The sequence below is a fragment of the Microtus oregoni genome, unplaced genomic scaffold (genome assembly GCF_018167655.1).
Source record: "Microtus oregoni isolate MIOR12 unplaced genomic scaffold, Mior012 000003F_ref0000135, whole genome shotgun sequence".
Taxonomy (NCBI): domain Eukaryota; kingdom Metazoa; phylum Chordata; class Mammalia; order Rodentia; family Cricetidae; genus Microtus; species Microtus oregoni.
In genome coordinates, this window is record NW_024543062.1 from 57,970,701 (window position 1) to 57,997,680 (window position 26,980).

Consider the following 26,980-nt stretch of genomic DNA (forward strand, 5'->3'; position numbering starts at 1 on the left):
TCTCTCTCACTCTCTCTCTCTCTCTCTTTTTTTTTCCTTTGGTTTATTTTTTGGTTTATTTTTTTTTTTTTAGTTGTTGAAAAAAAAATTTCCGCCTCCTCCCCATTTCCCATTTCCCTCCCCCTCCTCCCATAGACAAGATCTCTTTATGTAGCTTTGGTTGTCCTAGAACTAGTAAACCAGACTGACCTCGAACTTATGGAGATCCGCCTGGCTCTGCCTCCCAAGTACTGGGATTAAAGGCGTGTGCTACCATTCTCTATTTGTATAGTTTTAATGACAAAATTATTAGAATTTTCTACATTTCTGAAAAAAGTCAGGAAATGTTAGTAAATTCTAAAACTTAAATGTATACTTTGTATTTATATTTCAGTACTGAAAATTCTTGTTAAACTTTAATTTCTTGGTGCAAATATAACACTTTTGAGTCAGTGTCTGATATAGTCCAGGCTGTTCTTCAATTTACTGTATGTTAAGGATGACCTTGAATGCCCCCTTCATCTTTCAGCCTCCACCTCCCAATTCCTGCTGATACTACTTGATTGTAGTTGAAAGGAGTCGACAGAGGGAAGACATTCAGCTTCCAAATGAGAAGCTTTGTGGAAGAGAAAGTCTTGGTTCCATGTATAGCTTCCTGAAATCTTAGTACTTGGGAGGCCGAGACAGTCAGCCTACTATATATAATTTTTTTAATTAAAAAATTTTTTTATTATACATATTTGGGGGAGACGTGGCATTCATGTGTGACAGCTTGTGTGAAGGTAGAGGACAACTTGAGGGAATTGTTCTTTCCGTCATGTGGGTCTGAGCGCTCAGCCTCACTGAGCCACCCTGCCCACCCCAAACAACTCTGCAACCTTGAAAATGTAAGAAATCATTTTTGTCTGTGACACAAAGTATATCATTAATATGCAACCAAAGATGTAATAGCTTCACGTTACATGATTTATTGATTCTCCATAAACATTTTGTAGTTTATTTTTAATGTTTTTTTTTGTTTCAGAATTATTGTAGGATAACAGGGAAAGAAAAAGATATATAATCATATTGTTACTTTATGATTTAATGATAAAGGATATCGATAACATTGAAACCTATGAAAAAGGCTTAATATTAGGAAGTACATTTTGTTTTCCTTTCATTCTTGAAGGAATTTTTTGTTACAGAAATAGAAGCAGCTTATTAAGAAGGAAAGCCCTCCTGAGACTGAGGAAAAGCATGCACCCAAACAGGAGTACCACTGAGCAGAGACTTTGCTCTGTCCCCAGATGGAGAAAAGGAATAAGTCTACTTGTGATGTAGGGCAGTTTTTATCTTCCTCAGAGAAAAACAGATCTCCCCCCCAACCGTAGCTTTTAAGTGCTTTTTTCCCCCCTCCTGGGAAGGTTTCTCTGTGTAACAGCCCTGGCTGTCCAGGAACTCACTCTGTAGACCAGGCTGGCCTCAAATTCCCAGATCTGTCTGCCTCTGCCTCCTGAGTGCTGGGACTATAGGTGTGCACCTCCACATCCAGCTTTCTGACTGTATCTTAGCTTATAACTTTTGTTAAGAGATATGTACTACGTTGGACTGATTTCTTGGAGTTAAATTTCAAAAATGAGTAATTTTTTTTTCTTTGTAGGTGATTTTGTCACTGAATTTTTAAAAATTTGCCGTCGAAAGGAATCAACTGATGAGATTCTTGGACGATCCACATTTGAGGAAGAAGGAAGAGGTGACCCACTTTGCTTTACAGCCTTTCTAAGACCTTGCCCTTGCTCTTCAGCATGTATTCTGGCAACTTTTTGTTACTCTGAATTTAGTTGGACAAGTAGATGAACTGTACAGCTGCCTTTCTTTCCAGGCTATTCCCAGAGTTTGTTAAACTAGCACACACCTTTAATCCCAGCACTCAGGAGGCAGAGGCAGGCGGATCTCTGAGTTAGAGGCCTGTCTGGTCTACATAGCAAGTTCCAGACAGCCAAGGCTACACAGAGAAACCTGTCTCAAACAAAACAAAACAAGACAGCAAATGCATTTAAATCAATTCTTCCCACCAAAACATAGTAATTCTGAGAGCATGTAAAGAAGAACTCAAGCATGTAGGTTTACTGATCACTTTCTCTACAACTTTTGGTGATATAATTTGCATGTCTTTCTACTTTGTAGAAGTTGCTGATATAACTCATGCTCTGTCAAAGCTGACCGAACCAGCACCAGTTCCAATTCATAAATTGTCAGTTTCAAATATGGTTTATACAGCAAAGAAGAAAATACGGAAGCACAGAGGAGAAGAGTCACCACTAAACAATGATGTTCTCAATACCATTCTCTTGGTAAGTAGCTACCTTGCTTTTGTGTGTGTGTGCATAAACATGTGCTCATTATACATGCACCTTTTTCTTTATGGCAGGCACTGATTTGGGAGCGTAAAGTATAAAAGTTCCACATCCAGAGACTATCATTAGGTAGTAGGAAGAAGAGTTGAGTCAGAGTCAAACAGGACAGGAGACAGTGAGAAGAGAGCAGAAAATGGGGGGGGGGGTGTCCCTGTGGGTAGCTGCACAGGAGCTAATGAGTATACTAAGGTGCATGCATAGTGGGAGTCAGGATGCTTCCTAAAGAGTGTGCTGGGTGCTAAGTCAAGAAACATAGGACTGGGAGCTAAGGTTTTGTTTTGCAGTGCTAGGGATCAAACCCACAGCCTCTGCTGCCTGAGGACATGTTGAACAGTGGTGTTTGTAGAGTGCGTCCCCAAGAGCTGTCAGGACAGAGATGGGCAGATAGCAGGAAATCTGCATGATACAGCATTGCACTTTTGTCTTACAGCCTAACATTACTTGAAACAGATCAGTTTGTGACAGAAATTGAATGTTCTGAGTTCTGGCCTACATAGCAAGTTCTAGGACAGCCAGAAATGCATAATAGAGAGACCTTGCCTCAAAAAGACCAGGAAAAAAAAAAGAAGCTGGAGACAGTTGTAAAATTAAAGGACCATGTGTGGTGCTATCTTTATTAGTGATAACTGTTGTTATTGTAATTGTAGTTATAATATAGTCTTGAGAGAAACCCTTCAAGTATAGTGTAATGAAGGAAAAGGAATGCTGTATGTGGACCCGATGCTGACCTTAGTATATGTCTTGTCATTTTTCTGAACAAGACTCTTAGTCAGATCTGTAGCAGGTACATTGTAAAGATGGGTACTGTGAGAACGGGCTAGTGTTTGTAAAAGTCCTCTACCTGTACTTAGTGATTTTAAGTTTTATACATCTGCTAAATACTACTTAAAAACTAAAAAGTCTGAGCATGTTTTATGTGGTAAAGAAGACAGATTATTGGATGGCAGTATCAGAAAACAGTTTGAATACTAATAAAAGAAAGTAATTCTCTGTAGAGAAGACACCTAAAAAATATATCCTTATGACTTGGAAGGTGGCATAAGCCTAGCACTTGGAAGGCTAAAACAGGAAGATGATGAGTTCAAGTTAGCCTAGGCTTTAAAGTGAAATCTTATCTTTAAAAAAAAGTAACCTTAAATGTTTTCAAAATCCAAATTTTACAGTCAATTGTCATCAACACTGAAACTTATATCCCATCACTGTCTGACTAAACACACCACACTGTGCTAACTTAGAGAAGATACATTGGCTGTTGCTGGCTCAAGCTCCTCATTTCCTAGGGGGTCTTTCATACCATGCCTTTTGTATTTCATACATGTAAACCTGTGAGTGATCTTACTATAGGTTCTTTTAAACACAGAGGTGTTTTTAAGTTGTCATTTTGACTCTAAAGCTGTTCACAATTTTTTTATTACACAAGATATGCTATCATTTGATAAGAATGGAATCAGTGTGATGAATTTTTGCTTCTGTGTTGTTCATCTCACAGAATCAAATGGTTATTTGAATGAAAATTTTTTGGAATTTATATATTACTGAAAAAGTTTTCTTGGCCGGGTGGTGGTGGTGCACGCCTTTAATCTCAGCACTCAGGAGGCAGAGGCAGGCAGATAGACGTCTCTGAGTTCAAGGCCAGCCTGGGCTACATGAGCTAGGTCCAGGACAGATTGCAAAGCTACAGAGAAACCCTGTTTTGAAAAAACAAAAACAAAAAAAGAAAAAAAAAGTTTTCTTTTGACAGAATATAGAATCAGCTGGACATCATAGTAAAAACATTTCTATAATTTTAACAGCAAATCCACTGGGAAGTCAGGCAGTGTGTTGTATGGGTTATAACAATCAACAGAATAGCCAGGTGTGATTGGTAGCACACACATTTATTCACACTTATTCCCAGCACATGGAAGGCAGAGCAGGAGGATCTCTGTGAGTTCTTTGCCATCCTGGTCTACAGAGTGAGTTCCCAGTTAGCCAGAGCTATATCGTTAGACCCTGTCTCTCCAAAAAATAAAAAAATAAATAAAATAAATAAATAGAAAAGCAGCAAAGTAGGCAAGTTTAACATGTGTTATCCCCTTCCCCAGTTCTTATTCCCAGATGCTGCTTCTGAGAAGCCATCAGATGCAACTACTTCAATAGATAATAGCACCCATCCTTCAGAAGGTGAAGACTATGTAAGTTGGTATTCAACATTAAAATATTTTTTTAATATTTATTTATTTATTATGTATACAATATTCTGTCTGTGTGTATGCCTGCAGGACAGAAGAGGGCACCAGACCCCATTACAGATGGTTGTCAGCCACCACATGGTTGCTAGGAATTGAACTCAGGACCTTTGGAAGAGCAGACAATGCTCTTAACCTCTGAGCCATCTCACCAGCCCTTAAAATATTTTAAATGCAATTAATTTCTAGGAGGTTTGCACAATGTCAAGTGTGATAACCTAAGTATCTCTTCATTTTATAAACCATCTTGGAGCCAGGCAGTGGTGGCACCTTTAATCCCAGCACTCGGGAGACAGAGGCAGGGGGAGCTCTGTAAGTTTGAGACCAACCTGACCTACATAGTGACTTCCAGGACAACCAGGGCTACACGGAGAAACCCTGTCTCGAACCCTACCCCTCCCACGCACAACCCAAAAACAGAATCTTGGAAAACTGAGTGGAGTTCACAGCCACTCAGATAATGACCTGATTAGAATGTTTGTGTAGATCCAGGTTTTGGTAGCAGGAGCTTTTGGGAGACAGAAGATAATAGCATAAGTATACTATGCATATCATTAACTTTGTTTTGTAGCAGATTCTTATTGATTAACGTTGACACTATTCTTCTTACATACCTTTTGTTCATGTATACAAGTTTGCTGTCAACTGGTTTTGCTTTGTTTCTCTTTTGTTAAATTTAGACTCTCTACAATCAGTTCAAATCTGCACCCTCTGACAGTTTAACATACAAACTGGCCTTGTGTCTTTGTATGATCAATTTCTACCATGGAGGGCTGAAGGGAGTGGCACATCTCTGGCAGGAATTTGTTCTTGAAATGCGCTTCAGATGGGAAAACAACTTTCTGATTCCAGGGTAATAATTTTAATTTCCAATTGTTTAGATAGTGTGTTTTTTATTTTTATCAGCAAACACCCGACTTCTTTTAGAAATTCTTCCTGGAAAGGTAGTAAGAAATGTGGATACAAGCTTAACTCAATGTTCATTGCAGTACATCTATAATAGGAGAAAAGGCCTGACAACCTAAATGTCAGCAGAAGAATAGGTAAATTGTGCTGCATGTCTACATAGTTTTCTTCTAGAAACTATTTTGTTTTGTTTAAGGTGATATATTGAGGATTGGACTCAGAGCCTCATACATGCTAGGCAAGTGCTCTACCACTGAGCTACATCTGCAGCCCTCAAGAACCTTGGCATAGAAACTATGTTGGGCATAGTGGCAGCTCTCAGGAGTCAAGAGGCAGAGGCAGGCAGATCTCTGTGAGTTGCTCTACACAGCAAGTTCTAGACCAGCCAGAGCTACAGTAAGAACCTGTCTCAACAAGCAAACAAGACTAAGTCATAGAAACTGTATTAGTGATTAGATATGGTAATATGCCACAGAATGCTTTCAATTACACTTATATGCAGGTATAGAAAAAGATTGGAGAGGAATACTACAGTCAACTGTTAATAGTTTCCCAGGTGTGAAAGTACTTTTTCTCTTTGTATTTCTTAAATCATCTGTACATATATTTTATTATTTGAAGGAAAATACCTTTAAAGGGTACGATAAGTTCAGTCACTAAACATTATCTAGAATCTTTTTTATTAAAATTTCATTAAGTTGTTTAAATTTACTTATTTTTATTTTATGTGCATGTATATCTGTGTGTGAGGGTGCCAAGTCCCTTAGAACTAGAGCTACAGACAGTTATGAGCTACCATGTGGGTGTTGAGAATTGAACCCAGGACCTCTGGAAGAGCAGTCAGTGCTCTTAACTGCTAAGCCATCTCTCCAGCCCCAGTCTAGAATATTTTTATTTGGACATTTCACTAATTGAATAGACCGTTTACTGATCATACATGCCCGTACTTATAGGCTAGTGCTTATCTACCCATGCTCAGGAGAAAATGATGTGAATAGTGGAAAATGGCCACTGACCCAAAAGTGCTTTATGTTAGGAATTTTGCCAGTCTCTGTTTATCTGGATGTTCTCTTGGCTGTAATTGTTTTGCTCTGGACATTATCACAGATGCAGAAGCACACTGAGTGGAAAAACTTAGTTATTTAGAACCAGAGGAAGTCCCGGATCTCATTGGCAAAATAGAGGCAGAGAGAGACCTTGGTTTGTATAATGAGAATCCACCTAAAAATTGAAAGCTGAAAGCACAGATGTCTTTAGTCTGTGCATTTAGTCTGTGTGAAGTGCAAAGAGGCTTGGGTTTCTAATTAGCTTGGAAACTGTTGTGAGTTTGCCCTTATGTTTCACATGTCTTTTATCTCTGCTATTGATTGTGAGCTAGGAGGAAAAACTTTTAATCATATTTCAACTTTTAATCATATGTATCCTCTTGGAATCTGGCTTTCTTATGTATAGAAATCTAGTTTTAGCTTCTTAACAGTATATATAGCTAAAAAAACAGTGGCCATGTATAAATAGGCTTATCTGATATAATTTTACTAAAACCAAGCTTTATTTTTCTTTATTTGGTAGACTAACAAGTGGACCACCAGATCTAAGATGCTGTTTACTACATCAGAAATTACAGGTAACAGTTTCCCCACAGCCGCAGCAGCATGCACACACACACATGAAGCTTAAGCTAACCCTTCAGTGATGTAATGACTTATGGAGGCTATTTTCCTTGTGCTGCTTCTGGGTTGCTTATAATCACTATAATTCTTAGCAAAGTCCTGGGAAAGAGTAGAAAGAAATACTCAAGCAATCGATATATTTTGCTTTTTCTCCAATTCAGCCATAAATGTTATTTCTGTTTTCTTCAGATGTTAAATTGTTGTATCGAAAGGAAGAAAGCACGTGATGAGGGGAAAAAGACAAGCCCTTCAGATAATGTAACTAATGCATATTCAGGGGATGCTGGGAAAGCTGGAGGCCAGCTAGGCCTGGACCATCTCAGAGATACAGAGAAGGAAAAGGGAGAAGTGGGAAAATCCTGGGATTCTTGGAGCGATAGTGAAGAAGAATTTTTTGAATGCCTCAGTGATACTGAAGACCTTAAAGGAAATGGCCAAGAGAGTGGCAAGAAAGGAGGCCCCAAGGAGATGGCCAACTTAAAGCCAGAAGGACGCCTGCACCAGCATGGGAGACTCACACTGCTGCATAATGGAGAGCCTCTCTACATCCCGGTGACCCAGGTATGCACACCAAGGCTTTGTGTCTCTCTAGTAGGAGATGAAAGTCTGTTTAGGTCTGGAATTGAAGTGAACTGTGGAACTTTCAGGTCTGTCACTCTAAAAGTGAGTGGTGTTTTGAAGTTTCAGTGGATACTGTTCACCTTATGTAAGGTCATTCCTTTGACTTGAGAAGTCAATGTACTGTGTTTCGATCATACTCTTCCTCACCCTCTCCTCCAACTTCTAGAATCTGAACCTTCCCTACCCTCCTTATGTCCTCTTTTTTTTCTTTTCTTTTTTAAATAACTCATCAATTCATTTTTTTTTTTTTTTGCTCATATGCTCCTGGGTGTAGGGCCATCCACTGGAATATGGTTGTCCTACCAGGAGCCACACCCTTAAAGGAAAAATGACTCTTCTTCCTGGAAGCCATCATCTGTCCATGGCTCCTCTCTCTCCACTCCATGTATTAATGTTGACTGGCTTGATCCTATGCAGACACCTGCAGCTGCTGCGAATCCGTGGTGCAGTGGCCTTGTCATTTCTAGAGATGCTGTTTTGCTTTGGTCTTCCCTTACAGCCTTTCTGTGCCCCTCTTCCACAGAGGTCCCTGTGCCTCGTGGAATTATTATGATTACTATTATCATTATTATTTTGCTTGTCGAGATAGGATTTCTCTGTAGTTTTGTAGCCTGTCCTGAAACTAGCTCTTGTAGACAAGGCTGGCCTCGAACTTACAGAGATCTGTCTGCCTCTGCCTCCTGATTAAAGGCATGTGCCACCACTGCCCAGCTGGAATTATTATTTCTTACTTTTTTTAAAAATACTTCTTTGCTTGTTTGTTTGTTTGTTTATTATGTATACAACATTCTGTCTGTGGTGCAGGCCAGAAGAGGGCACCAGACCTCATTACAGATGGTTGTGAGCCACCATGTGGTTGCTGGGAATTGAACTCAGGACCTTTGGAAGAGCAGGCAATGCTCCTAACCTCTGAGCCATCTCTCCAGCCCTGGAATTATTATTTCTTAAACTGAGTATAAAATATTCCAAAAATAGGGAATGGAAAGAACAAAAATAATAGTTCTTTAATTAGGGTTGTTTTTATTTCTTCAAACATGTTCTAAAACCATTTTATACCATTAGAACAGAACTCAGTGTCTAGAAAAGTACAATTCATTTTTGTTGGTTGACTTGCATAAGTGATATGTGAATATCTGTTATTCACATATAATAGGAATAGCAAGCTACTGCCCACTGGTTCAGCTCTTATCCTCAGAAGTAACTAATATTACTAGTTTGAATTACATTTCCTTTTTTTGTTGTTATTGTTGTTTTGAGACAGGGTTTCTCTGTGGCTTTGGACCCTCTCCTGGAACTAGCTCTTGTAGACCAGGCTGGCCTTGAACTCACAGAAATCTACCTGCCTCCGCCTCCCAAGTGCTGGGATTAAAGGCGTGCGCCACCACCACCTGGCAGGTTTTCCTCTTTTCAATGGTCTGTCCCTGCTATTATTTCATAAGAAAAATGGTATTGCTAGGTAAGTGGATAGATGTTATCTAGTTCCCTTTAAGAAGGTCTTACCTGGGGACTGGAGAGATTACTCAGAGGTGGCTCAGAGGTCCTGAGTTCAATTCTCAGCAACCTCATGGTGGCTCACAACCATCTGTTACGAGATATGGTGCCCTCTTCTGGCCTGTGGGCATGCACACATATGAGCATAATAAATAAATACATTGTGAAAAGGTCGTACCTACCTGGTTTACATCCTCCTTAAAGGATGTAAAATTAAAGGATAAGGAAACATTAACTCTCACTCTCTCCCTCTCATGATGAAATGCTTACTATGTGCTAACAGATTTTAGTCATGCAGTTTAGCAAGAAAGTACAGTAAGGTTCTAGCACTGAAATTACTTATATTTTATTTCACTTATATAAACCACATTTCCAGTCAGTATCATTATCAGTAGTATACTGGTCAGTATCTTTTATTTCCCTGGCTTTTCCCTTTTCCGTTTTTTTTTTTTGTTTGTTTGTTTGTTTTGTTTTTTTTAAGGAAGGTTTTACTATGTAGCCCTGATCACTGTGATGATCAGGCTGGTCCCAAACTCATAGAGATCTGCTTGCTTCCATTACCCGAGTGCTGGTTAAAGATGTCCACCATGCCTAGCTATTTTCCTGACTTTTGATGAACCTAAGCATTCTTCAAAGTTTATTGGCCACGATTTCCTGTGAAATGACTGGTTTATATATCATGAAATGTTTTCATAGCTGTTACTAAACTATGTCTCTAAATGGTTGATCTGTTTCTATCCTCACGTGCATGTGATTATTGTGTGTGATCCCATTCACTTGATGTGTCATGGATCCATATAGAGTAATAAACAAATAAAATATAAATGGAACTATTTGTATTATATGTTTGCAGAATAATACAGTATTGTACAGATTAATTTCCGTCAATGTGACAGTAGTGAGAGTCACCTAGGAAGAGGAGACTTCACTGGAGGAACTGGCTCCATAAGGCATTTTCTTGGTGAATGATTGATGTTGGGAAGCTCAGCCTACTTCCAGGCAGGTGGTCCTGGTTTGTATAAGAAAGCAGGCTGAGCAAGCCATGGAGAGCAATTGGTTGCAAACAACATTTCTCTGTGGCCTCAGCTTCATTTTTGCCTCCAAGTTCCTGAATACTTTTCCTGACTTCCCTTAGTGATGGATTTTGACTTGAAAAGTTATAAGACAAAATAAGCCCTTTCTTCCTCAAGGTGGTTTTGATCAGTGTTGCCATGGCAACAGAAACCTAACTAGGACAGAAGTATTCTTGGCTTTTGATGTGGGGAGAAAGGGAGAAAGTCGAGTTAGGTCTCATGTAGTTGGTGTTGAGTTCACTATGAAGCTGAGGATGATCTTAACCCCAGATCCTTTAGCCGCCATCTTCCAGGTTCTAGGATTAATCATGCCTTGCTACAGTTTGTTTATATGGCTAATTCCTTTCACTATAGTTTTATTTTGGATTCATGTATATTATTGTACTAGTGTTTCATTTGTGTTTATTAATGATTTTTATACCTTCTCTTCCATTCTGTGAGTTATATTATAAAAATAGCTCCTTAATAGCAGGAGTGAAGGCTTCTGCTCTAAAGTGTTTCATTAGAAGCTCATGTAATTTGTAAGCCTGTATGATATGTAAATAATCATATTTAGTTTGTGAGAGAAAGTGAAGTTTATATGTGCTTATAACTGTTAATGTTCACTAAGTGTGTGTCAGGACTTAGCTTTCAGAAAGAGCCTCTGAAAGGAGTGAGGCCACATAGTGGGATTCCATGATAAACCTACTGCCTTTGGAACTGTTTATCTGAACCACTGTGCCATTGTCCACCCTGTGTGCCAGTGAGTCTTACCTGGAACTTGATTGCTGTTAATTCAAAGTGATGGGTGGTAGCTGTAGAACACAGAAGCAGACCTTTGTAAATTCACATCAGTACTGGTCATTCTAACTTTGATCAGCTGCAGCCCATTTTTTTAACTAAAAATTCTTGTTGCAGTTTGTGGTGACATAATCATTAGAACTTTATTTCTCTAACATTAATAGGCAGAAACATGTGCGGTGAATGCCAGTCCCTGTCTTAGCTTTGAGTTCTTGACAAGGGAAACTTGGCAGTCTTGTCCATCAGGGATAGGAGACATGAGAGTCATTTATTCTTAATTTGTTACTTTTTAAATGGGGGAATTGTTAAGTTTTTTCATTTCTCTGAATTCTTTGGTATGAGCAGAAATAACTTTTTATTCTCTTTTTATGGTTCTGCTTTGTCTAAAAGGGGCCACTGGTGATCTTTGTCCTTTTGTGCTTCACAGGAGCCAGCGCCCATGACAGAAGACCTGCTGGAAGAGCAGTCTGAGGTCTTAGCTAAGTTAGGGACATCTGCTGAGGGGGCGCACCTCCGTGCACGCATGCAGAGTGCCTGCCTGCTTTCCGATATGGAATCTTTCAAGGTGGGTCACACGTTCAGAGCTCCGGCTCTATTTTCAGCTATTCTGGATGAAACTGTGAAAAACACAGGAAGGCTGTGTCTTTTTTTAAGTGTTTGAATTTATTACTTGTTACAAAATGCTACCTCAGCCCCCAAAGGACTCATTTCTTAGGTTTGAAAAAAGAAAATCAGCCTCCTTTCCAAAGTTGAGAATTGAATATATTCTCTCTGTGTTAGGGATTTTTTTTTTTTTAATTTGAGTGTGCTCAGCCAATTTAAGCCTTTTAGGAAACTCTTGAGATTTAATGTGGATTTTTTTTACTCAACAATCATTTGTGTTATACACTGAGTAGGTAGAGAGAGATACCGTATTTAGTCTGTTGAGCTTGTGAGAGAAGGTTCATGTATAACTGTCTAGTCTTCAAAGAATGCGGGGTCGGAGAAGTGACTGACTTGTTGAACAGTTATAGGAAGTTTCTCAGGAGAGTCAGTATTTTGCTATCTGCAGGGGGTTATTGTGGGCTTAGATAAGTGCTTGGGTATACAACACCTAGTATTCAGGGAACAGTGACATTTGAGTGTCCTTAACCATAAGATAGTATATGATCCAATATCTGAAATGTTAATTTTATGTGTGTGACTATTTTGCCTATATTTAGGCAAAATAGTTTAAAATTATTTTAAACAAAATTATTTAAATCATTGTATATAAAATCACCTTCACGGTAGACATGTCTGTGTGTTGCATGAAAAGTAAATGAATTTCATGTTTAGACTTGATTCTAAGCTCATTTTGTGTCTCTAAAAATTCACAAATCTAAAAGTTAAACACTCCCAGCCTTGTGTATTTTGGATTAAAGGATACTCAACCTGAATGTGAAGAATAACTCAGATGGGGAGGCCAGTGGGCCAAAGGCTTCCCTACCTACTCGTGAAGTTCTGAAACATTTTCCAAGCCTGAACTTCTTTCTCTTCAATACAGTGGCCTCTGTCTCCCTAGTTCATAGCCCTTCTCAGTCCATATCTGTCCTCTACAGGATGGCCTGAGTTTGATTTTTCTCTGAAATGCTTGGGTTTTCTTTTTTAACACAAGCACTTCATGGCTACCTTTTCCACTTTCTTCCCTACCTGCCAGGAATTAAATGATAATAAAAGGGAGCCTTCTGTTCTCTGCTTATTCTCCCCATGAGAGCTTTAAAATAACAGACACTCATGACTTTTTTGCTGCTGGGCAGTATTAAAAATAGTTGACGTGGTGGATAAGAGAAGGCAAATTGCTCTCTGGATAAAACCAGAAAGAAGGGAGTCAGCTGTGTGGATGAGTACAACAAGAAATGTGAGCCTCCACTGCTGTTTTCCTTCTGACCTCTAGCTGCCTTCTTAGTTTATTGTCTCTGCAGAGGTGTGTGCAGGGAGATGTTACACACTGGAACTATGCAGTTCTTTTAACATTGTGCATGGGCAGAACTGCTGCTCATCAATGCTTTCGGATTCAACTGGGCACCTACAAATCTGTAATAAGATTGTTTTAACCAGGAGATAGAGGCACGTGTGTAAAGTGGCTCTTAGAAACAGCTGTGGGGCAGATGCTTTTAAATAAATACATGAGTTACCTTCCCCTTCTGTATAGGAACAGTTCCTGTTAGAGCCGCTTAGGGATTCCAGTGAGAGCTGGATGTTTGCCGCAAGGCATCCATACATCATAAGGACTTAGTCCGGGCCATCCCTTGTGATAAATCCTTTAACAGTAAAAGGAAGATACGCCATGGCTGAGGTGTTGGTGCAGCCTGGTGTGTTACTAAGAGCTTAGGGCAGAGGAGGGCTGTAACATGGGAATTGAATATTGTTTTCTATTAAGCTTACTTTCTGTATTAGTCAGTGTTCAAGGATGGCCACGACATTATCTTTACTCAGATGAATATGCTACCTGGGTAGGACCTAGACCTCTGTGCATAAATCCCTAGTCACTGTCACGGACTATGGCATAGCTTTACAAGAATGGATTTAGAATTAGTGAAGAACTTCCTTCTGGCTCCTTAGCTGAGGGATGGTCAGGCTTGCCATTAAGTCCCGTGAGTTTACCCATCACATTTGAAGCAGACAGTTCTCACCAACAGTGCTTATCATGCCCATCCTTAGTACTTTGCGAACAACACTGGGCACTTGAAAGACGCTCACCACTAGCACTCTGAGGTTCTTTATCTTCTAGACTTGAAAGCAGAATTGCTGAAAATATTCCAGAATAAATCATTGTTAATTCTAAGTACTTGTGCAGTGATTGGAACTTTAATATGTTTGCTTTTAGAAGCCCAAACAATAATAGTAGTGAGATTTCAGTTCCTTAACAATATGGGAGTTTAGATGTTGGTGTTTTTACATGAAGCCTTAGAGTTTGGTTGCTGAATAGAACATTCGTGAGGCTAGCTGATATTTATTACAGTGCTGATATTGACTAACCGAGGAGAAAAGTAGAGGGTTTCTGTCACTCACTGTGTTATTCTGGTTGTGCTCTGCATTGTTCAATTTACTGCACTTGAGTTTATTTACTGCTTTGTTAAGTACTGAGAAGCTATACTACAAAATTTGTACAAAGTCATATGAAAATTTTCCCTCCTGTAAAACAGGAAAAAATGTTTTTGGTACTTTAACATCTCCCATTTTAAATGTGCTGTTCAAACAAAGTGTGAATATGAAATGTTGATTATTTTATTTATCTTCTATCTATTTATTTATTTTGCTTTCTCTTGCTGTATTTTTTGGCTTAGGCAGCTAATCCAGGCTGTTTTCTGGAAGATTTTGTGAGGTGGTACTCACCAAGGGACTACATTGAAGAGGAGGTGACTGATGAGAAAGGCAATGTGGTTCTGAAGGGAGAGTTGAGTGCCCGCATGAAGATCCCCAGCAACATGTGGGTGGAAGCTTGGGAAACTGCTAAGCCCATTCCAGCGAGACGCCAGAGGAGACTGTTTGATGACACCCGAGAGGCTGAAAAGGTAATAGAAAATTATTATTAAATCTTAGTCATGAAAGTCTGCACATACTTAACAAGTAAAACATTGAAACTCACTAAGCTTTTCTGTATCTGCTATCACATTTCGGATTCTAGAGCTAGTTGTAAAGACAGCTGTGGTTTATATAGGACTCGTGTATCATACTGTCTCATACTTTAGATTAGAAGTGTGAAAAAGGAACATGTCCTAAGAAATTCCACCAAATTACTAGGGGAATATTGAGGGACACAGCGAACTGAGTACATGAGTGTTGTTCAAAGTCTTTAGTTGAAAAGGGAGAAACAAACTTTATACGTATAAAAAAATAATTTTAGGCTGGGCAGTGGTAGCACAACACTCAGGAGGCAGAGGCAGGCAGCTGTCTATGAATTTGAGGCCAGCCTGATCTACATAGGGAGTTCCAGGATAGCCAGGACTATACAGATAATCCCTGTCTCAAAAAAAAAAAAAAAAAAAAAAAAAAGGCAAAACAAAAAAATGCTTGCACTTCTAGAGACTAGTGTTCCTCTCTGGCTCCTGATTGCCCCTTACATCATCCCCATAAGTAAATTTAACAGCAAGTAAATCCATCCTCCAGCATATTAGAGATAGAAATTATAGAAATGTTCAGATGAAGAGTGAGTAGGGAAGTGAGCCAGGTTCCAGTGGTGCTCCTGCTGCTGTAAGCCTGTGGATGCAGGAAGGAGGGACAGGAATCTTGAAAGTCAAGAGAAGGGATGGTGAAGCCTTGGAAAGAATCTATCATTGTTAGATGATGTATAATGATACTTCAGGACCCAGAGGCCAGGATGGTCCTAGAAGATCGTGTTTTAGTTATTATCAGTACATCAGAGGGCAAGGTTCTTACACACCTGTATGAGGATCTGCCAGCTGCATAAAAGTATTACACATCCAGCCATGTATGTACATGATACTTGGTAATAACCTACCGTGTTTTTGTGTCCCGTGTCTCCCTCAGGTGCTGCACTACCTGGCCATGCAGAAGCCTGCAGACCTAGCTCGGCACCTCCTGCCTTGTGTGATTCACGCAGCTGTTCTCAAGGTAAAGGAAGAAGGTAAATGTCTCCATTGATTAGTCTCTAAGTGCATTTCCAAAGATGTGGTTTTGACTTCGTTTTAACTGTTTCTTTCATCTTTTCATAAATAGAAAGTCTGGAAAACATTCCTTCAGTTAAGAAGATTATAAAGCAGATCATAGCCCATTCCAGCAAAGTTCTGCACTTCCCCAATCCCGAAGACAAGAAGTTGGAAGTAAGTGTTGTGTCAGGGTCTTGCCAAGAGTCCCCCCACCTGGCAGATTACTTTTTTAAGCTGTGTTTTAAATTTTCATTTTACATTTATTTATGGGATGGTGTGCATGTATGTGGAGGACAGAGGAAGGAATTGGTTCTCTCCTTCCACCCTTGACTCAGGGTGTCAGGCTTGGTGGCAAGTACCTTTCCCTGCTGATCCATTTCCTTGGCTCTTAGAAAGGTTCTTAAAGGCTGTGTCTCTGTTGTGCCTCAGTGGTTGTGCCTCCCTTTCTACCACTAGGAAATCATCCTTCAGATTACTAATGTGGAAGCTATAATAGCCCGCGCCCGTTCCCTGAAGGCCAAATTTGGAACTGAAAAATGTGAGCAAGAGGAAGAGAAAGAAGATCTTGAAAGGTACTGTTACTGTGTGCCTCCGTGTGTCTTTAGGACAGGCTGCAGTCTTCCTAGGAAAACGTAACAGTTCTGAGATATGATGGCATGGTAGCTCATGGCTATAATCCCAGTGCTTGCAAGGCCGACGCAGGAGATTGACTTTGAATTTAAGGCCAGCCTGGGATACTTAGTAAGTTGTCCCAAGTTAGCCAGGGCTGTTGATGCAAATCCAGAAAAGAAAGAACAAAATGAAGTTATGCCCCTCTGACTAGAGATAGAGAAATACTTAATTCTCTTAGCATTGTTCCCATTTTCATGGATGGATTTAGGAGGAGTGGTCAGTGGAATCTACCCTGGATGAGGCTCAGGCTACCTCAAGAACATCACCCTTCTCATCTTCCTCCTCTAGATTTGTCAGCTTCCTGCTGGAGCAGCCTGAAGTGTCAGTCACTGGGGCTGGAAGAGGACATGCAGGCCGGATCATCCACAAGCTGTTTGTGAATGCTCAGCGGGTATGTGACAGTCTTTCTTGCCTGCCCTTTGCTCAGGATGGTGTTCTGAGTTCCACACCAGGCTGAAAGCGCAGAAAGAAACAGACTCCGGGGCTTCTAAGGTTTTGAGATCCACTGAGTTAAGTAAAATGATAAGTGTATTTCAGACCTAAACTTTGGAAATCAGAAGAATCTCATACTCATTGTAGAAGCTGGTGGGGGCTTTGTTAGCAAGGGCCAGAGGTATGGTATGGGGAACCATGGTTACAGCTTTCAGTTTCTAAGCAGCCTGTAGTAGAGATTGATTTGAAAGGAAAAGGATTTGAGACTATGAGGACTGTGGAAACAGGTTTAAGTACAGAAGGAAATGCAGTTTGAAAAGTTATCTTCATTCCCTCCACTCATGAAAGTAGGAGGTTAAGTTATATAACCCGTCCACTACTGATTAAAGAGTATTGGTCACACACATGCACACACCACACACATACACGTACTGGTACCCACAGGTGATTCTTGAATCGGGGCACATTAATATCAAGGATCCAGGTAAAAGTATTAAGGTGTACACTAAATATAATTTTTTCTGACCAGGGACATGATGACACTAGAAACAAGAACACCAGCTCAGCTCTGAGACAGTCATTCTTTACCAAGTAGAATTTTCTTGGTGCTTTCCTAGGGTTACTATTGCTGTGATAAAACACGATGACCTAAAGCAATTTGAGGAGGAAATCAGTGAATCAAGTCAGAGGCAGGAGCTGATGCAGAGGCCATGGAGGAGTGCTGCTTACTGGCTTGCTCCTTGTGGCTTGCTAGCCTGCTTTCTTAAAGAACCCAGAACCACCAATCAGCTCAGGAATGGCAGCAGCCACAGCCTCTCCCATCTAGTCATTAAGAAAATAGACCACAGGCTTGCCTACAGCTGGATATTTTGGAGGCATTTTCTTAATTGATGACTCTAGCCTTTGTTGACATAAAACTACCCAGCATATGGGCTAACTGTTGCATAGTCCTCAGTGAAAAACTCAAAATTAAAGTCAAATGCATTACTGATCAGTAGTTGAAAGTAGATATTATTTATGGGGTAGTTCCCTAAGTTTAAACTTTTCGTGTTAAAGACCAAATGACTTTATTTGTTTATAAATTAATGACTTCTAGGAGGCAGTACTGCTTGCCTTGCCTTTCTTCCCTTCGTGGCACCTGTGCTCACATGTGCGTCTCCACCAGCGAAACACTTAACTCCCAGAGGTGGACAGGAGGTGTCCTCAGCAGGGAAGACTCAGCTAGCTCTTCAGTGATTTTTTTTTTCTTTTTTAAAGAAAATCATGAGTTAAGCTTTTAATCCCAGCAGAGACAGGCCATCTCTGAATTCAAGGTCAGCCTTGTCTACAAAACGAATTCAAGGACAGCAAGGGCTGTTACACAGAGAAACCCTGCCAAAAGGAAAAAGAAAGAGAGTGTTGCTTGTTTGGGGTAATGAGAATCATTCTCCTAAACTGGAGTAGACTCCACGGTCATCCCTACACAGACTAGAAAACAAAAGCTAGCTGTGCTCTCACTCCTGCCAGCTCTGTCACACACACTAAAGTGTGCACCATCACGCGGGCTAGTGTGTGCTTCCTTCATTTCCCAGAGTCGTCCTCCTCATGGGCCTAACGGTACAGATTTTCCAGGGTCCAGCCATGTAATGATGAGCACACGGTTGCTTTTAACTCAGCTCCAGCTGTCTGGCTCCAGTGAACTGATCTTTATTCATGTAACTTTTCATGAGGAGCAGATGCTTTGTACCAATTTTACTAAAGAATGAAGATTTAATTTATATTTAAGACTTAGCTCAATTTTATACCATACATAATTTAACAACTTTTCTTCAGAATTATAAGCTGTAGGGCCAGTGAGATGGCTCAGTGGGTCAACACTTGTTGTGAGATCTGATGCACTTCGTTCAGTCCCCAGAACCCACATGGTGGAGGAGAGTACCCATTCCTGAAAGTTGTCGTTTGACTGCCACAAGCACACCGTGGTGTAAGCATGTGCACGTGCCACCCCCTTCCCCCCAAAAACCAAATGTAAAATATTAAGATACCAAACTATTATAAAATTGACTGCGACCATATAGGTGTGGGTCTTCTGGTTTAAATGAGTTCAGCAGAACTTGACCAACTCTGCTCCAGTCTTGATAAGTTGAATTGTTCCTAGACAACAGTTTTTAAATACATGGTTTAGCTGTCAAACCACTTTTTAAACAGCATCGACTTGATGACGGGCGAGGGCTTTCAGTCATTTCTTCATTAAATGACCCTGCACGTCACCTGTTGGGCCATCAGATGCATGAGCCTGAGGCACTGGCCATGTCAGTAGTCCAGTGTCCTTGTGTGGTTTCTGCACCTTCAGTGGAGCCCTGCTGTTCTGAAGTGACCCTGAGTCTGCCCAGCTCTCTAACCACCTCACTCGCTCCCTCTCATCACTGTTTCTTTTCTCACCTTTCTCAAGCTGACTGAGTCTTCTGATGAGGTAACAAAATGGCCTTTGTCCCTCATAGTTCCTCGTCCGTCCCCATCCCTCTAACTTCATAAGGTCATCTTAACTAACCGGCTGGATTTGGCATCCCCTCTGGCTACACAGCTTACAGTGACTTCATGTTTCCATTGCCCAAGAATTTTCCTGAGCAATTGCATCATGAAAGGAGGGCAGTATTGAGTTATGAAGGCTCTGTTTGCACTGCACTTGGTGCAGTTGGAATGTAAAAGCAGATGCCTTCAACTTTGAGCACTTTTCCTTTGTGGCCATTGCCATGGGCATCTGTCAACTCACTGTCTCCTTAGCTGCCCAGCAAACAAAGCCAGTGTTTCTGGTTCTGATTTGGCAACAGAATCTGAAACGAACTTATTGAGAGAGTAGAGATTTTAGGAAAAAAATTGCTTTTCCAGACTTGAGAACAAGTCTGGCCTGTTAACATCTGACGCAGACTTGAGTCACTGCCTGGAGAAATGCAGACACAGTGCCGCTCCACCATTGCTGAGGCGTCACAAGTGCCCAGCCTCCCACCTCTGCCTACCTCGCTAGTGCTCACGCTCTTTCCAGCTTCCTGCTTTTCCGTTTTTGTTCTTTTGAGCAATCATAACACAGTGGACATAATGCATTTCCAAACAATGTAGGACATTGTGTGTTTCTTGTGTTTATTCATCCACCCTTCAGTAGCTTATCTTTCAACTAGCTCTTGAGTTTGGCATTTGGTTCTATTCAAGGCTGCTGCAATGGCTCTGCCAGAGGAGGAGCTGAAGAGGTCGGGCTACCCAGAGGAGAGAAGACAGAACTCAGTATCCGACTTCCCACCTCCTGTAGGCCGGGAGCTTATCCTGAGGGCCAGTGTGCCGCGGCCTGCGCCCTACTCCAAAGCCCTGCCACAGCGCATGTACAGCGTACTCACCAAGGAGGACTTCAGACTTGCAGGTGCCTTTTCCTCAGACACCTCCTTCTTCTAGTGGGGAGGAGGGGAGGCAGCTCCTGCCATGGACACCCGAGGAACACCAAGAGGACCTCGTCTAGCCAACAGCAGGAGTCACACCAGCATCCGGAGCCATCTCCAGCACCAGGCTTGAGCCAGAGGGACAGATCTGAGGTGTCACAGACTTCTGCTTGGGGAGATGGCCTCTGTGGAGGACACCACAGAGCAGTGGGCCTCTCACCTTGTAGGACAGAGTTTGTTCTCTCCTGAGACAGTCGTCTGTGGAAACACTTAGTGGTCGTCCTTATTAGTATCACGTATGCAAAACAGAGGATCTGTTAACTCAGGCTCTGGATAGAGTGGAGGTAGCATTTAGTCCCAGAATCTGTGTTCGTGTGTCATTCTGTTTATTCGATCACCTGATGGTCAGCTTTATTATGCTATTTGATAAACATCTGAATATTCTAGGAGAAAAACTAGAATTGCAGTTTTGTTTTTCTTCGTCACTGTAACCAAATGTATTCCTACTGATCAGTCTGTGCATAACATTTGGCTGTAAATTGGTTCTGTGTGTGCATCTGTCTGTCTTGTAGGATCTCTTTGTCCTCTTTGTTGTACCCCTGCTTTTGCACTTTACTTCTCTGTGTTGCTGGCTGGGGACGGTATTTAATAAAATCATATGAGCACATGCTAATCACACAGCCTGGGAACAGAACATTGTGCAGTTGGTGAGCCATGATGTATGTGATAGTGCTAGTGGGCAGAACTTGATGACTGCTGGACTCTTGTAGCGGAGAGTGACTGGGCTATAGCGGTCGGTACAGGGGTGATGGCACCACCCATTGTGTGGCTCAGGATGCATTAGGTCTGTCACTGCAGGACCTCTGGGGATTGTAAATTATTCTGGGACCTAAAATTCCCACTTGAATCCAAAGTGAAATATGGTTATGATGAAGTGTAAATTCTGCCTGTGCGATTTTTAAAAATTGATAGAACTGCACAAACCCTGTGTTACTATTTTTATAAAAAAAACAAAAACAAAAACCAAAACAGAACAAATCTATATACATTTATCTGTAGAGTGTACGCAGACACGTCTGTGTGTGCATAGGGGCCAGGTGTTGACCCCAGGCTTCATAGTGCTTTTCCCTGAGCTGCTGGACTTTGCTTCTTAGAAACCCATAGATACTGGCTGAGGCCTCAGTGTCAGACCACGCAGAAGATGGTTCCCACAGGACAGTGTCTGTCTGCTTTTCTGGGTGTGGACAGAACTCTACAGTGAGAAGCTTGGTCTAAAATGGAATAGTTTACCTAATAAAGCGGTCTGGTGTCTATGTGGCTACTTGTGTTTCTCTCTCCCCAGGGCACTTCGTCACTTCACTTAGTTCCCAATGCTTCAGTTCTTCCTAATGTTACAAGACACTGTCTCTAGAATGTTCTTTATGGCTTTTGAAGTGTGGTTATCCATTCTCTTTCTTTGGTCTTACTGCTGTTCACTTCGGAATTAGAAAACCCCTATGATATCAGCGCTGTCCTAAGGAATGACATGTAGGCAAATGCAAAGTGTGTGATGTACTTTTTTCCTCTGCCCTTTCTGGAGGTGGAGAAGACTGAGCTAAGGTCACCCTAGCATAGTCAATGCTGAGGGGTGGTTAGAGATCCTGCATGGATCCCACGAGCCCACTCACTCATCACTAGTGACAGCAGAGACTGAGAAGTCATGATCGTGGGAGTAAAGCCTGAGGAGGCTTTGTCAGGCTCGGGATTGAGACCTCCTGAGAAACAACACCTGAGGTGGAATCTCAGAGCAACCCTGGCTGCTCTTGGAGAGGACCCAGTTTTGTATCCCAGCACCCACATGGTGGCTAACAACCGTCTCTAATGGAAGTTCCAAGGATCTGACACTCTTCTGACCTCTGTAGCCATCAGACACATGTGCACATATATGCAGGCACTCACACATACATAACATAAAAACAAGTGTTTTAAACAATGTTTCAAAGCATCTTGTCAGGTAAGTTATCTGCAAAGACAAGTTGTAAACTAGGAAGGGCTGGAGCTCAGCTGAATAATGCTTACCAAGCATAAGGTGCAGATTCTGTCCCCAGCGCCAGAAAAGAAGAAAAAGCAACATGAGGCAACAGTATAGTCCAGTAGGAGGAATGACAGACATACAGACACGGGAGCCATCTAGGCTTCCCAGATGCTCAGCTCTGTCACCTCTATCCCTGTGCTGGGCTTTAAGCAACATGAAGCTCATTTGTGGTAGTAGAGGTCTCAGTCCATTATGACAAGCAGGGTGTGGCACAAGTTGAGACAGCTGCCTGAGACGGGGAAGGGAGGGAGGGAGGGAGGGAGGGAGGGAGGGAGGGAGGGAGAATGCTCTTGGGCCATCTCCTTTTCTTCTTTTCATTCCTTGGGCCCTGATCTGTGGGATGATTTGTGCTCTTCCCCCTGCCCCCCCCACATTCTTGGCCTCTCTGTAAAAGCCCCCTAGACACCCGGAGCTTTGGGTTACCAATCCAGTCACTTCTCAGTCCAATCATGGGTGTTACTGACCCAGCCTCTTTCCCAAGCATCCTGAGCCCTACAGTCACCTGTGGGCCACTATGCTGTGATCTGCCCTTTAGTAGCTGACTCTGGACAACTTTTGCTTATGGCAAGAGACAAATGGTTTCTTCCAGCCACAATAGAGACTCAAAGAATCAGTGACTGGACATTGAACAAAACTCCATGTTCCCTAGCCCCTGGGCTGTTTGAGTAAGCAGGGACTTGCAGGGACTATTGATTGATTGACCTTTCTGAACTCTAATTTTGTCCCAGAACGGGTTTTACTATTGCCAGAGTTATGTAAGGAAGGAACTATATTCTTTTTTAAAAAAATTTATTCTATGTATATGAGTCCTGTATCTCTTTATGTCTGTACAACTTTATGTCTGAAGAGAGGATCAGATCCCACTACAGATGGTTGTGAGCCACCATGTGGTTGCTGGGAATTGAACTGAGGACCCCTGGAAGAGCGGCCAGTGCTTTTAACCCCTGAGCCATCTCTCCAGCCCCTGGACTGTACTCAGTAGTCCACTGTCACTCTCCTACAGTGTCTTGCCTACATGAGACATGGAAAAACTTACAGTGTGTAAATCTCCCGCACATTCTCCACTCCTCTGTGCCAGTGAAGGAACAGGGTGGTGGGGGAGGCTGGGCCTGTCTCTGACTACAGCTGAGTTGACCATAATGCTCAGACGCCGGGCTTTAGTCCTCTTACTCCAGGGGAGGACTGTAGACAGTGGCCTTTTGTCCCATCCTCTCAAGTTAAATCCTTGTGATTGACACTCGGGAAGGGCCTGGACAGAGCCAGGGCAGGGTCAGCTCTCTTCACTTGCAGGCCCTAGACAAGCATGTCACATCATGGTCACTTCACTAACAAAACTGGTCAGAGGCAGAAGGCCACCCAGTGAATCTGCTGACACCCCAGCATGGAGTGCTTGGTGTCTACAGCAGCAGCAGCTTCCCAACAGGATCAATACAAAGACAGGCCCTTACGCTGTCCAGATCTCAGTGCTGGGCTGCTCACAGCAGACCAATCAACAACCCAGGATGTGATCTAGTATGAGTCTGGACTGTAGGAGAATCTGCTCAGCCCACAGGCTGCAAAGCTAAGTGTTGCCAGCAGAAGCCGCTCTGTGGGACATGAGACACTTGTCCAATTCAGGTCAACCCAGCATTAGTCACAGGAAACCAGGCATCTCATTCTTCCTTTTCTCTGTGTGTGAGATCCTGAAGCTGCCCGTGAGAGCACTCAAGATACAGGCAGATGCAAGGATTTCTTAGACAGGACTTGAACATCATAAAAAGTTATCCTAACCAGGCAGTGGTGGCACACATCTTTAATCCCAACACTTGGGAGTCAGAGTCAAGCAGATCTCCAAGTTCAAGGCCTGCCTGGTCTACAGAGTGAGTTCCAGGACAGCCAGAGCTACACAGAGAAACCCTGCCTCAAAAACAAAAAAACAACCCCAAGAATATGACATATCCTAAGAATTATATGCAATCAATAAGTTTCTGCACCACAAAGCAAGTACTCAGCAGAGTGAAGAAAGCCTATAGAACCTACGTCTTTTTTTTTTTCTTTTTCTGTTTTGGTACTGGAGATGAAATCCAGAGCCTTGCCCATGAAGGGCAAGCACTGTACCACAGCTTGTCCCCAGAGAAGAAGTAGCAGGCTAGAAGCACTGGCTGCTCTTACAGGGGTAGATTAAGGTCTACAACAAAAATTTTAAATCCCTCTTCATGTCACCAAGAAAAAACCTGAACAATTTATGAGCCAGGCATGAGTAGAGGCCACCTCACACACAGGAGTCAAGCACAGGAGCAAATCAGATGACATTCCAGCTTGACGGTTTTCCACGGCTGCCTAGAGCATAATTGCTACAATTCTTGAAATGATTTTGTATTACTTAAGACATCAAAGACGTACACATCCTAGAGACGGGGCTGTGATACTAAACCTGGGCTCCTAGACCAGCAGTCAGTATCACTTGGGTGTTTAAAAGCAATGCATATCACTGGGGCAGGGAGGGGAGGCTCCATTGATTGTTTCTGCTGCATGAAGACCTGAGTTCGTCCTCCACGACCCAATAAAAAGCTAGCATGAGGGGCTGGAGAGATGGCTCAGTGGTTAAGAGCATTGCCTGCTCTTCCAAAGGTCCTGAGTTCAAGTCCCAGCAACCACATGGTGGCTCACAACCATCTGTAAAGAGGTCTGGTGCCCTCTTCCGGCACCAGAATATTGTATATAATAAATAAATAAATAAATATTTTTTTTTTAAAAAAAAAGCTAGCATGACAGCTGTGCTGGTGAGACAGAGACACACAGAAGCTTGCTGGCCAGTCACCCTGGCTCCAGGTTCAGTGAGAAAGCCTGTCTCAGAAACTAAAGATGAGCTGGTGAACCATGGCTTTTCTCATAACAGCCCTGGCTGTCCTAGAACTCACTCTGTAGACCAGGTATCCTTGAACAGGAAGAGATCTGCCTGCCTCTGCCTCCTGAATGCTGGGATTAAAGGTGTGTGCCACCACGTAAATCTTTGTTCCCAGCAATCAAGAGGCAAAAATTCAAAGCCAAAGCCGGGCGGTGGTGGCGCACGCCTTTAATCCCAACACTCGGGAGGCAGAGGCAGGCGGATCTCTGTGAGTTCGAGGCCAGCCTGGTCTCTAGTTCCAGGACAGGCTCCAAAACCACAGAGAAACCCTGTCTCGAAAAACCAAAAAAAAAAAAAAAAAACCAAAAAAAAAAAAATTCAAAGCCAGCCTGGTAAGGCTACACAGTGAGACCCTGTATGGGAGAAAAAAAAAGAAAGGTGGAGAGTGGCTTACTCAGCATGGACCTCTGGTCTCCACACCCGTGTGCACACACCCACACTAACAACTGCAAACACTCTCACTCACTCACAGAGGAAAAAAGAAACGATACCAATTCCTTAGTCACCCAGCACTCCTGAGCAGGAAGCTCTGGACTAGGGCAGCTATGTCTGGGTGAGCCTCTGGAATGTTTGCTGAGTGCCTCTTTGTTACAAACCTCTCTGTGGGGGAATCAGGACAGTTCAGACAAACACAAAATGCACAGTCGGCAAACCCCGACATCCTTGAACTGCAGCAAAGGTAATATCTAAAAATCAACAAAAATAAAATCAACATGGCATTAAAAGCATAGCCCTGGGCTGGAGAGAGGGCTCAGCAGTTAAGAGCACTGACTGCTCATAGGAGACCAGGTTTTGACGCCCAGCACCCACATGGGTCTGTAACTGACACCCTATTCTGGCCTCCAAGGGCATTGCGTGCAGTGTGCACAGACACCCATACACATAAAAACAAATAATACAACAAATAAAGCCTAGAATTGAGGGGTAAACGGCCCATCAGCGGTGTCATGCCACCAGAGGCCATCCATCCATGGGGTCTCAATATGAAGTTGCTTACCAACACTGAAGGAGAAAATTCACTACAGAGCCACAGAACTGAAAACAGCTTGATATTGGCATAAAACAGATACGAGGACCAAAGGAACTGATATCAATCCACCTTGAGTATCAATCCACACACCTACAAACTACAGATTTTTGACAAAGAAGCACAATTTGTGAAATGGAAGAAGGAAGCATATTTAACCTGCTTCTTTATTTTTGCAGACCTTCAACTGTCCTGAAACTATAGTTCTCTGAGTTTACCTTTTAGTCCGGGCATAAATCATTTCTCGTACCAGAATGGAGGTGTGGGAATGAAAACACAACTCATATGACTGTATCAGGAGGGAGTTTTTAGTGATCCTTTATGAAATCTTGAATTTACATCCTGAAAATCTGTGGGTTTTTTTTTTTTTTTTTGCCAAACAGCTTTTAACTGAGGGGGAAGTTTATTAGCATTCTGTTTCCTAGGTAGTGGGGGAAATGACTTAGGCCACATCTTCCTATCTATGCCCATTTTGTCACGTAGACTGAAACACCTCTTCCCCAGGTGACCTCCTAAAACAATAGAAGGAGCAGAATGACATTAGCACATCCTGACCACTTGCTTAGGTTGGCATCAGGTTGTCTCATTATCAAAAGGCTAGGCGACCACATTCTGTGTGGTAAGCGCAAATTGTGCCTTGCAGGTCGCTCAGAATTCTGACTGCTAGAAAATGTAGGAATATGGCCTGTATAATCCGACCTCT

General features: G+C 42.1%; 1 protein-coding gene across 2 annotated transcripts in view; it reads left to right on the forward strand.

The window, feature by feature from the left end:
- The window catches only part of Rab3gap1 (RAB3 GTPase activating protein catalytic subunit 1), a 65,003-nt gene extending 43,403 nt beyond the window's left edge, over positions 1-21,600 (forward strand). Inside the window, exons 12-25 of one of the 2 annotated variants that reach the window (XM_041648190.1) lie at positions 1,622-1,714; positions 2,149-2,315; positions 4,463-4,552; positions 5,287-5,459; positions 7,082-7,136; positions 7,372-7,743; positions 11,575-11,712; positions 14,456-14,683; positions 15,660-15,756; positions 15,849-15,952; positions 16,235-16,350; positions 16,739-16,841; positions 19,314-19,334; positions 20,069-21,600. In XM_041648190.1, coding sequence (XP_041504124.1) covers positions 1,622-1,714; positions 2,149-2,315; positions 4,463-4,552; positions 5,287-5,459; positions 7,082-7,136; positions 7,372-7,743; positions 11,575-11,712; positions 14,456-14,683; positions 15,660-15,756; positions 15,849-15,952; positions 16,235-16,350; positions 16,739-16,841; positions 19,314-19,334; positions 20,069-20,305 — 1,994 coding nt within the window. In that variant the 3' untranslated portion in view covers positions 20,306-21,600. The remainder of the gene's footprint in view (positions 1-1,621; positions 1,715-2,148; positions 2,316-4,462; positions 4,553-5,286; positions 5,460-7,081; positions 7,137-7,371; positions 7,744-11,574; positions 11,713-14,455; positions 14,684-15,659; positions 15,757-15,848; positions 15,953-16,234; positions 16,351-16,738; positions 16,842-19,313; positions 19,335-20,068) is intronic. The other variant, XM_041648191.1, reaches the window with a different exon arrangement.
- The last annotated feature ends 5,380 nt before the right edge of the window (positions 21,601-26,980 follow it).